The 12,101-nt window shown below is 37.2% G+C and overlaps 1 protein-coding gene across 1 annotated transcript; it reads left to right on the top strand.

The window, feature by feature from the left end:
• The first annotated feature begins 7,011 nt into the window (after nucleotides 1–7,011).
• Nucleotides 7,012–12,101, top strand: LOC122027050 (benzaldehyde dehydrogenase, mitochondrial-like). Its single transcript, XM_042585851.1, has 11 exons — nucleotides 7,012–7,191; nucleotides 7,932–8,069; nucleotides 8,207–8,349; nucleotides 8,480–8,633; nucleotides 8,724–8,953; nucleotides 9,614–9,703; nucleotides 10,772–10,945; nucleotides 11,026–11,157; nucleotides 11,317–11,454; nucleotides 11,542–11,603; nucleotides 11,708–12,101. Exons 1-11 carry the CDS (start codon nucleotides 7,101–7,103, stop codon nucleotides 11,979–11,981), a joined length of 1,626 nt encoding a protein of 541 aa, XP_042441785.1. The 5' UTR covers nucleotides 7,012–7,100; the 3' UTR covers nucleotides 11,982–12,101.

Genomic DNA, 12,101 nt, shown 5'->3' with positions numbered 1-12,101 from the left:
CATTCCATGGTTCACTTAATTAATTGTCCTGAAGCTTCCAAGTTGGTGAGTACTCGCCCCAAATTACTATTGGTGAGGACAGTAATTAGATGAGTTAAGAAGTAGGATCTTAGCCTTCGAGCAGCTAAGGTAAGCCCCCATGCCAACTTCTCCAAATTGGTATACCTACTTTTAGCCTCCTTTAATAGATGACCAAAAAAGTAGAAAGGGTATTGTACCCTATTCTCCTGTCTTAAGAAAACCATGGTGACTGCTTCTTCGGAGGCCAACAAATATACTCATAACATTTCTCCTGGTACTGTCTTGGAGAGCAAAGGCAATTGAGACAAATATTCTTTTAACTCTTTGAAGGTTTGCTCATATTTATCATCCCATTCGAACTTAGTTGTCTTTCTCAATACCTTGAAGAAAGGAAGACTTTGACCAGTTGCATGAGATCAAGATAGCGTTGTGATACGACCCACCAATCATTGTGCTTCTTTAAGATTATGAGGAGACATGTTTTGTAAGGCTTATACTTGCTCCGGATTAGCTTCAATTCCTCGTTTAGTGATAATATATTCCAGAAATTTTCTACTCTTAACTCCAAATAGATACTTTTGAGGATTTAGCTTAAGACCATATTGTCTTGGGGTGGTACAAGTCTCTTTAATATCTGAAATGAGGGTATTCGTGCATGCAAATTTGATTAGGATATCATCAACATATACCTCCATATTTTTTCCAATCTGATGCTTGAAAAATCGATCCATGAGTCGCTAGTAGGTTATCTCCGCATTCTTCAAACCAAAAGACATAAAAATATAGCAAAATGTTTCATTAAGAATAATGAAACTAACATTTTCTTGATCTTCCTGATATAAGGGAATTTAGTGATACCCTTGGTAAGCGCCCAGCATACAAATAATCTCATAGCCAACTGTTGCATTAACTAATTTATTAATACAAGGAAGTGGATAGCAATCCTTTAGGTAAAGCTTTGTTGAGGTCTGGGAAATCAATGCAAATTTACCACTTGCCTCTATAAGTTTGGAGAATAGCACCATGTTGGATAGCTAAGTTGGGAATTGAACCTCTCATATGTACCTGGCTTCTAGCAATTTATCCACTTCTACTTGAATCTCCTGACTTTGCTCAGGTGAAAATTTCTGCTTCCTTTGCCACACCGACTGAATTCTAGGCAAAGTGTTCAACCGATGAACCATCATCGAAGGAGAGACTCCCGCAACTTCCTTAGGTAATCAGGCGAAGACATCATGATTACAAAAGAGGCAAGCAATCAACTCATCTTTGAGGTATAATGTGAGGTCATTAGCCACTCGTACGACTGCCCCCCCTCCCCAAGTTGAGTCGGATGAATCTGTACTTCTTGATAACGCTCCTCGGGTCGGGTTTCTAGCGACTTCTTAGTAACCTAAAAAAAGTTTACCTCCCCGACTTGGCCTTCCACTAGGAATTTAATTTTTTAATGAAAAGTAGAGATCACCACCTGAAAGCATTTAGCACCGATCTCCCTAATACAGCATTGTAAGCTGACTTAGTGTTTACCACCAGGAAAGGTGTGTGTCTGGTTCTCCTTGTTAGGCTCAAAGGATGTCCATATATCTCCACAATGACATAATATTGTCCACTTTAGGCCTAGGTCCTCATGGCGTTGCTCTTAGGCTCTCCCCAAAAGGTCTCACACCAATGGAAATATCTTTTTCTTATAAACCCATGATCTTTTCCATGTATTTTCAATGTGGGACTATGTTTGCAACCTTGCAACCCCAACAATTCCCCCCTCAAAAAAGGACCATAAGGTCTCCCTCAAGCATCGGGTCACTCTTGACCTGGTCAGGGTCTCCTCTACTTTATTCAAAGTTTCACCCACATAGTTCGATCTTGGATCATGGCTCTAGCTCATGCTTCTTCCGGTAGTTAGTTCGGTGAAGTGCAACCTCGCTCTGATATCAATTGTTAGACCCAAAGGATATCCACATATCTCCACAATGACATGATATTATCCATTTTAGCCCTATGCCCTCATGACTTTACTCTTGAGCTCTCCCCAAAAGGCCTCATGCCAATGGAAATATCTTTTCCTTATAAACTCATGATTTTTCCTATGTATTTTCAATGTAAGATTATGTTTGCAACCTTGTAATTCTAACACTCCTCCTAGGTTCTTTCCCTAAAGAAAGAGAAAGCTCGATCTGGCCTATAGGCTGTACATGATGCCCTGTAAATTCGAATAAAAAGGTGTTCACAGGATGCACCTCTTCTCCATCTAGCTATAATTGATCAAAGGTGTCTTTAAAAAGAGTATTAACAGAGTTTCTAGTATCAATGAATACCTGTTTGACTATGTAATTGGCAATAAGAGTCTGAATTACAAGAGCATCTTCATGAAGGATTTCTACTCCCTCTAGATCATTAGGGCTGAAGTTGATCATGAGACTTGTACTGGTACACCAACTCGAGCTGACTGTATAATTTTCTAGTCGGCATCCATGGGCCTTGTTGATCCGTGTGGAATCACCATTTGTTGACACTCTGGAAATCATGTTAATAATTTCCAAAGGGTCAATCTTACCCTTGCCTTTATCACTATTTTTCTCCCAATCCATCAAGGGTCGCTGTGGTTGGGTATTGTTGGAATGATGATTAGGAGAATAAGACTACTGTTGTGAGTCTCGCCGAGCATCTATCTTCAACCCCTCATTCTACTGATAATTATAAGGTCCAGTAGGTCACTTGGACGGTGGATTATGCTTCGCTCTTCTTTGATTGACAACTAACTATAACTCTCAGGCATATGTTGGCATTCTCTAGTGGAATGAGCGTTTGATTGATGAAAATCATAATAAGATTCCACCATAAGCTCTTGACTTGATTCCCCAATTGGGTTATCTTCAATTGTTTGCACAATTTTTTCTCTTTTGCGGTTCATGAAATCCCAACTCTGCAAGGGAGGAAGAGACATCTTTCGATTTACTTGAGTGGGTGCTGAGATTAGGGTTGGTGCCTCTCTTCTTTTAACGGATTGAGCTTCTTCTACTTGATAGTCCAAGCTTGTAGCCCATTGAAGTTAGTTGGAGGGTTTTTCACTAGGGATCTGAAGAAATCTCCATCGATCAATCCCTGGAAAAATGCACTAACTTGCGCTTCTAGAGTAACCAAGGGTGTATCCATGGCCACTCGATTGAACCTCTGTAGATAGTCTTTTAAGGACTCCTTGGTCTTTTTCCTGAGGGCAAATAGATCATGAGAAGTCTTTTGATACCTCCGGCTGGTAGCAAAACACCTCATGAATACAATTTTAAAGTCTTCGAAGGACCATATGGAAGATGCTAGAAGGTGATTGAACCGTCTCTGTGCTGAACTTGATAGCATCGTTAGAAAAACTCGACACTTAACCCCATCTGTATATTGATGTAATAAGGCCACATTTTTGAATTTCTAGTTGTGGTCCTCAGGATCTATTGTGCTATTATATTCTCCAATTTGTGGGGCTTGGAAATGCCTTAATAATTCATCTTTAAGAACTCCCGATGAAAAAGGGGAGCGTTTAGAATTGAGTGCCTTAGTAATTAAACACACCTTTTCTTTTAGGGGACTACGACAAAGAATTTCCCCCGAAGACCTTATAGATTCCTCCCTCATAGCAGAAATACTAACAGGGATTGGGCATGTCTCTTTGGGAGTTTCTTCTAGCCGGTTCAACCTTTGCTATAGTGTCAGTGCCACCTCTGTAGGTTGGGACACTTTTTCATTCAGGAGGACAATCCCCGGGGAATTTGAAGGTCGGGGCTGCCCTTGTAACACCACTTGTACAATAGCCATCATGAGCTTGTTGAATTCTTCTAATGTCATGGTGATAACATTTAACCTTTCAGTAGCTTCTACACTAGATCATCCAGTGTCATCCATCTTACGTCTCAATCCAGTTCTTAACTCAGAGTTTCTACAAACAACGTCAATTTAATCTTGTCTAAGAATGGAGACATCTAACTTGACAGTAATGTTTTGCAATTATTGTTGATTAGGAGGGGGGGGGGGGGGGGGGTGGTGCAACTTCTATTATGCGGAGAAGAAAACTCATAGAAAATGAGTTAGAATGATGGCCAGGGAAGTCTCAGGTGAAACCACTTCGATGCTTAAGTCAATTCTTTTACAAGAAGAACGTGGTTTATGGAAATTAGAGTTTTGAAAGTATGTATGCGCATACTTTTGCTCATGAGAATCAATTACCTTTTAAAGGACCAAACTCCTCCAGCATGTTCTCCCTGTGCCCCCTCCTTTTTCATTGTCATGAGTCATGACCACATTCTCCAAAATAATTAAATGTCAATTACAATCCATTTATGTCGAAGTTAATAGTTGTGTTTTCCGTCTCTCTTGACAATAGCTACGTCATTCATTATCCTCTCTGAAATAGTGCAACACTTCGTTGCTTTAGCTCTTGGTGAATTCGGAATTCAGGATTCGGGATTTGGGCTTTGAGTGTAGTCAGGAGTCGAGAGTACCTTGGAGTCATCAGTTGTTGACCCTTGCATGTCACCCTAGCCTAATTATTGACCCTCTTGGCCATGTGTCACCTAGGAAATACCCCTGTATCACTAAATTAATCGATCTGAATTTCTAAATTTAGCCAGTTCCATTTTATTAATTCAATTTTACCAATTTTTTACTTAACTCTATTCAAAGGTTTTTTTTTTCTCTCTAAATAAATCATATGGATGAAACTAATTAACAATAATATTTGAGATTTGAGGGACTTATTATTATTATTATTATTATTATTATTATTATTATTATTATTATTATTATTATTATTATTCCTCTATGTAACATATTAAAAAATATATATAAAAAAAATAGCTATAACAATTAAAGATGCCCTTATATTAAAGGTGCGTTACTAAATTTAGACTATATAAAGCGATGATAAAAGTAACGAAGGAAGCCTCATTTAAGAAATTTTATTAATTCAAACATAATTAGATTATAGGATTTTGGATTTTTTTTATAAACTTAACTTAATAGCAAAGATAGAATTAAATATTCTAAATAAAGAAATAATCTCAATAAAGATTATTATAATAATTCTCTATTCAATGTAAAATATTTTAATAAAATATTGAAAAATAGAGAGAGATTGCAAATTAATATATGAAAATATTAAGATGGAACTTTAAAAAATTTAGTACAAGATTAAAAGTAAATAAAATTTTTTCATAAATTTATTTCTATGGAATATTATCAAGAGTAGAAAAAAAAAATTGGTAGACGTTTAAATATATCAAAATCAACATTTCATAAATTTGATATTATATGGAATATTATCATTTAACACCTAAAATAAGCTTACAAATACCATCCAAACTTTTATATAATCTGACTCATATGATCTGATCTGACTCATTCTAAAGATGATCAATTTGATCTTTAAAAACTTTTTCACCGACTATCAAGATAAATCAGGAAGCGTAGATTAATTCTTACGGACAACCAAATATCATAAGTAATTTGAACTCGGTAGGTGCAAAGTGTCCTTCATGATATTCAAATCCTCATTATTTAGGGAGTCCGTCCCATCGCTTACCATCACACCGTAGTCATAGTAGTCATAGAAGTAACTTTTTCTTTAATGAACCCGACCCGCTAATCCGATCTAAGTCAATCTAAAAAATATCAGATTAGAATTGGAGGTTTTCGAGTTCGGGTTAACTTCGAGTCAACAGTTTTTGGATTGTGTTAGAATCAGATTGACTTTGAGTTAAATCAGATTGACTTGAATTTAACATATTTTACATATATAATACCATAAGGTTAATATGGTAATCATAAAGTATTATGATAAAAAGTAAAAAATTATAGAAAATAGTAAAAATAAATTTTTTTTATTATTCAAATTGGTCAAATTATTTGAGTTTGGATTTAAGATTTTTAGATTATGTTCCAATTGAATCGGATTCAAATTGAAATTTTTTTATAATAATTAACCCATTCAATCAGACACTCCTACTTTTCTTCTATCTTACCTTATATAGAAAGTGATACATTAAAAGACACTATCAATTTAATTCAATGCATGTCGCAGTCACATCCCTTAGCAGGCAAGATAAACTAATTAGAGGTGCAAAAACAATCAATTCTATATCATTTAATTGGATAATTTGTTGGTCTTATATGAAAAAATCTCAGGAAAAATAAAAATTAAGAAATAAATATATAAATTTATGACCTATCAATTTTATTTTTATGAGCTTGAATTTTTAATTTCCTCCCTATAAATCATTTTTCATATCAATATCATCTCATTTTCTTATAGCGATCGGGTCGGACCTCACGTATCAGAATTTCGATCGGGTGGGACCACCTTCTAGATACTCCTTGCTTCCTTTAGCAACTCAACTCAACTCAAGTCACGTCATCTATTTCACTTTCGTCGTCCGATACTCCGACCACTGGGGAGATGAAAAGATATTTCTCTAACTCCCTAATTAATTTAGTAATCGATTATAAATTGATTATATAATTTAATTCCCTTCACGTGATCTAAAAACTACATCTGTGAAAATTTATGTCTTCTCCCGGCCTCCTTCACAAATAATTCTATAAAGACGCTGTGTATTTTAGGTGAAAGAGGGTGTGTAAACTGTAAATTTCCCACAATTTTGGAAATCCAGCTAATTTAATACCGCTATTATTGATGACTACTGCTTACTAACAATTTCTTGACTCTGACAGCGTAGCAATTCAAGTCCTCTATTAATTTTTTTTTTTATAATTTTAAATTGTTACTTTCTCACGGCGAAGGCCAATCTTATCTTCTTAGAACAGTCCGCTGACGTACTGATATTGGATCCCCTAATGCGTACCGAGTTACGTGGCGTTTAGTGGCACGTCGAATTGATTGAGTAGTAACGGTGGTGGAAATTGCCGGGAGCTTGAAGTTTATCGTTTCGGTGATGTTGGATTACGATTTTAGCCCTCCCCTAGCACTGGTGTTTACATAACGGAGTTGAATCCCACAATCTGTGGCAGAGGTTTGCAGGGAGAGAGAGAGAAAGGCAGCGGAGTTCATTTACTCATCGATCTCGGCAGTTAAGGCTATGGCGGCTCGGTGGATTGCGTCCTCTCTGCTATCGCGCTCTCGCTCGCGTTTTTCCCCTCGTTCTCCTGACTACTTTGTGGGATTAAAAGGTGATTTTTTTGTGTGTGTGTGGGTGGATACCGGATTGATTGAGTTCGACTGTGTCTGCTTCTAGATGATCGGATGATTTCGTTGAGGAATTATCTGGAAAAAAATGATCTTGGAATTCGAAGTTTTGACTCTGGAGTACTCTTTTACTTTGGATGTAACATCGATGAATCCCGTTTGACCATTTTTTTTTTCTTTGGGGAAAAAGAAATCATGATCGGGTAGCTTTATCAATTCCTTCTTGAGGGTGCAGGAACTGAGCCTTTTGCTTTTACGTACTCTGGAATTCTTTAAAGGATAGATTTTTCTATCTCTGTAAAAGCTTGCTTTTTTTTTTTTTTAAAGTCTCCAAAACCCCTGGAACTTGGATCGTTATCCTTTGGTTCATGATGTAGATAATGTTTCGAAGCTATCTTCAAGGATGAGTGCGAATGACCTAGAGATCTTAGGTTGCGTGTTGTTTTGAGAGACTTAATTTTGTTTGTTTTGTCGAATGTGATTACAATGTCAGATGTTATCTGCGAAGACGACAAAAAATTGTTAACACTTACGATCTAAATGAGCATTCATAAAAACAGAGTGGATCAACGAGCTCTCTGGAGCTTTTTGTCTGATCCTGATCTCTACTTAAATTGAGATTCGACGTGGGTTTTCAAATTTATTGTTTGACAATATTTTTGATATGATGTGATTTGTAGTCCACGTCCAAAGCCTGACTCGTCGCTTAAAATACATTTTTCAGATAGATTTGATGGTTCTGTGTCTGGAATTCTTCCAAGATTCAGCACGGCTGCCGCAGTTGAAGAACCGATTGCACCACCAGTTCAAGTAAACTATAACCAGCTTCTAATCAATGGAAAGTTTGTGGACTCGGCTTCAGGTTCATTTTCCACCCGTCTCTGCATTGAGAACAGATGTTGATGTCTATTGTTTCAGATGTTCTTAATTCATCTTCTTTTTTTTTTTACTCGTCCATATTGCATAAAAATTAAGCGTTTGGAAGTTCTTTGCCCACAGGAAAGACATTCCCGACGATGGATCCTAGGACTGGGGAAGTAATTGCTCATGTTGCTGAAGGCGGCATTGAAGATATCAACAGAGCAGTTTCTGCTGCTCGCCAGGCTTTTGATGAAGGACCTTGGCCCAAGTTGACAGCTTATGTAGTTCTCTTAGCTTTTCTTATTCTTGTTGGATTGAGATGTTTTCCATCCTTTCATTGCTAGTATACTTTTCTTATTCTTTACATATTTGTGTTGGTTTTCTCATTCTCTCCTAATATCAATATTGCAGGAAAGATCCCGCATAATTTACCGTTTCGCAGATCTGATTGAGAAACACAATGATGAGATTGCTGCACTTGAGACTTGGGACAACGGGAAGCCTTTTGAGCAGGCTGCCCGAATTGAAATTCCAATGCTTGCACGTTTGATGAGATATTATGCTGGTAAGGACATTTCGTTGATACAATGGAGTAATGGATTCATTTTAATGTTTTTCTCATCATATACTCTTCTCTTGCTATTTAACCTTTCAGGGTGGGCAGACAAGATACACGGGCTCATTGTGCCAGCTGATGGCCCACATCATGTGCAGGTTCTCTATGAACCAATTGGTGTTTGCGGACAGATTATTCCCTGGAATTTTCCACTTCTTATGTATGCTTGGAAGGTGGGACCTGCTTTAGCTTGTGGAAATACTGTTGTATTGAAGACTGCAGAGCAAACTCCTTTATCTGCGCTCTTTGTGTCAAAACTATTGCATGAGGTAGGTCAGGCAATTGGTTTGTGTTTTTTGTTTAAGTTGAGATTCTCCTTTTTGTATCCTGATGATTTTCTTTCCTATAGGTAACCTAGTTTAGTAATACATCTCTACGCAGTATATGATTTTTCGTAAAGGAGGAAATGAAGGATTAATGTATATCTGATTTTATCAAATGCCATTATAGCCATGGAGTGAATAACATGCAATGATTAGTAAACTCAACAAGTTTTGAAAAAAGCAAAAGATTTCACTTTTGATTTCGGTAATGATGCTTCTGGATTGTTTTTTTAACATTAATTGTTCTAAAACTTCTTTAATCTCTTCATCTATGATTATTGTCCATGAAACTTTAGGGACCTGTTTATTAGACTCATCAGTGAAAAGTAATTCTGAATTGTTTAAATGATATTGGATATTCTTTTGAGATTGAACCTTGATTACATATCTGATGACCTTATGTGTGTGTGTGTGTGTGGGTGTGTGTATATATATATCATTCTTTTTAGGGCTTGTAAGTTGGTAAATCTACCAACCCGTGTAATCTCTGCCTTCAAATAATTATGTGTTGCTTTCTGTTCTTTGAAAGAAAAGTTCAATGTGATGACCAACCTTGGTCCTTAGATGACAAAAATAATGATCTGGTATCTATTCTCTATGAATCAGGCTGGTCTTCCTGATGGTGCTCTCAATGTGGTTTCTGGATTTGGTCCAATTGCTGGTGCAGCTCTTGCGAGTCACATGGATGTTGACAAGGTGGCAAAATTCTATTTCTTATTTTATGAATTTGAACATATTGGTATATGGAATTTGATAAAATTATCTAGTATTCGAATTTGTATAATATCCTGGATGACACTTAACTGCAAATTTTTTTTCTTGATGAAAGATTGGCATGAGATTAACATATCCAATTCTGCAGTTTGTTTGTTCATTTTTTAATAGAAATCATCTTTATTAACCATGGATCATATCCTGCATTTCTGCTAGTCATTTCTTAAGCATCTATTTGAAGAATTGACAATAGATATTGTTACAAAATTCAGTGACTGTCTTCTTTTGAGGAGACTTAGCCATTCCACTTGGTGATACATTATACTTATGTGGAGACTAAGCAGTTGTCGTGTTGGATACACCACAACTACCTAGGAGGATACAGAAGTGGCCACAACCTATATATGATTCCACACGTGCTTTGGCAACTGATTATGTGAATCATAAGACGTTCCACCGATATGCATATCCTAGACTCGATGCACTATGATGAGGGGATAAAGGCTTTGTGTTTTTGTTTTTCTTCGTCTTTGTTTTTCATGTTTCTTGCCTCTTGCAACTCGATGGAGCTTATCCAACCCCTGATACAGTGACCCTTGTGATTAAATCCTCCTGAAAATGATGTCGTCGACTGCATTTCTGATCCTCAAGTCCACAATATAAGAAAAGATTTTACCATGTTGGTTTAAGGAGTAATTGCGAAGTGGCAAAAAAAGGTGTGGATTATTCAGAACTCGATTCAAGGAGACCACTCAATTGAAAACTAGTTAATTACCTAGGGATGACTTTTTAACATGTGCAGGGTGTATTTCTCTTAATGGGTCTCTTTAGGTTGAACCTCTATCTTGTCTCCAAGGATTAAGAGTTACAATTGGTAGCATTTGAAGCTGAAGGTGGTGAAGATTCTCATATATTTGAGATAATCGATTAAAGTTCCATAAAAGAGCAGAATATTATATTTTAATAGTTGAATCACAAACAAAATTTCTGGAATTGACTGTGAAATAAGATTCTTTTATAATCTGACCTTTGCCTTTAATATTTAATCAGCTTGCTTTTACTGGATCTACCAATACCGGCAAAGTTGTACTCGAACTGGCTGCGAGGAGCAATCTTAAGCCTGTGACTCTTGAGCTCGGGGGAAAGTCTCCTATGATCATAATGGATGACGCCGATGTTGACAAGGCTGTGGAACTTGCACACTTTGCTTTATTCTTTAACCAGGTTCTTCATATCAACTGAATGTAGCAACATATCGTACCTGTTTGGAGACATTTTCTGTTAACGTTGATTGTCTTCGACAGGGACAATGCTGCTGTGCTGGGTCTCGCACATTTGTGCACGAGCGTGTATACGATGAGTTTGTAGCAAAAGCTAAAGCTCGTGCTCTAAACCTGTTGTTGGACCCCTTCAAACATGTCGAGCAAGGGCCTCAGGTAGATTATGATTTTTTTTTTCTTTTTGCTGTCTACTAATATTTCTATTCCTTTTTTATGGTTATCATTATCGTTCTCAAAAGAATCTCTCTTTTACTTAATCCATTTTCTTCACAAATCTACCGAATAACTAGTCATTATTTACTTATTCTTACTCAGATTGATGAGGGCCAATTCAACAAGATCTTACACTACATAAAATGTGGAGTTGATGATGGCGCCACCCTCGAGGCAGGAGGCGGCCGTCTAGGTACCAAAGGCTATTACATTAGGCCTACTGTCTTCAGCAATGTAGAGGTATCGTTTACTATCTAGCAGTACATAATTCCATAAAGGTACATATGCATGAATCTCAAATTGCATTGCAATATTTGATTCTTCTAGGACGGGATGAGGATAGCGAGCGAAGAGATCTTTGGCCCAGTCCAGTCGATCCTTAAGTTCAAGTAAGTACACTATCGCAAAAGATGTGTTTCTCATACAAACACCTGCAGATTCTCTAGCCAAGAATTTGTTTACAGCATGCTCATGCCTGTTTTGTTCATAACAGGGATCTTGATGAGGTCATTCGAAGGGCGAATAATAGTTGCTATGGCCTTGCTGCCGGAGTGTTTACTAACAATCTCGATACCGCAAACACCTTGACGCGCGCCTTGAAAGCTGGATCTATTTGGATCAACTGCTTCGATGTCTTTGACGCTGCAATTCCCTTCGGCGGCTACAAGATGAGCGGCCATGGACGGGAGAAGGGACTCGAAAGTCTCAAGGGCTACTTGCAGGTCAAGTCAGTTGTCACTCCCTTAAAGAACCCTGCGTGGTTGTGAACATCAATCTAGTTAAGCAGATCTTGTTGCTGGTGTTCACTTTGAAGGAAGACATATTTCTGTAGCTCTGACGAGTCTAATTGACAACTTTGATAATAAATTCGAGCTGTTTAGTAGCAA

Source organism: Zingiber officinale, chromosome 10A (assembly GCF_018446385.1).
Source record: "Zingiber officinale cultivar Zhangliang chromosome 10A, Zo_v1.1, whole genome shotgun sequence".
Taxonomy (NCBI): domain Eukaryota; kingdom Viridiplantae; phylum Streptophyta; class Magnoliopsida; order Zingiberales; family Zingiberaceae; genus Zingiber; species Zingiber officinale.
The sequence above is the reverse complement of the archived record's forward strand: the minus strand, read 5'-3'. Positions and strand labels throughout refer to the sequence as shown.

What these genes read in the sequence shown, in the direction of transcription:
- LOC122027050 (XM_042585851.1), top strand. Translation starts at nt 7,101, where the DNA reads ATGGCGGCTCGGTGGATTGCGTCCTCTCTGCTATCGCGCTCTCGCTCG. An exon ending in GGCCCAAGTTGACAGCTTAT is followed by an intron (nt 8,350 to 8,479) that starts GTAGTTCTCTTA and finishes TCAATATTGCAG; the next exon opens with GAAAGATCCCGCATAATTTA. An exon ending in GTCACATGGATGTTGACAAG is followed by an intron (nt 9,704 to 10,771) that starts GTGGCAAAATTC and finishes ATATTTAATCAG; the next exon opens with CTTGCTTTTACTGGATCTAC.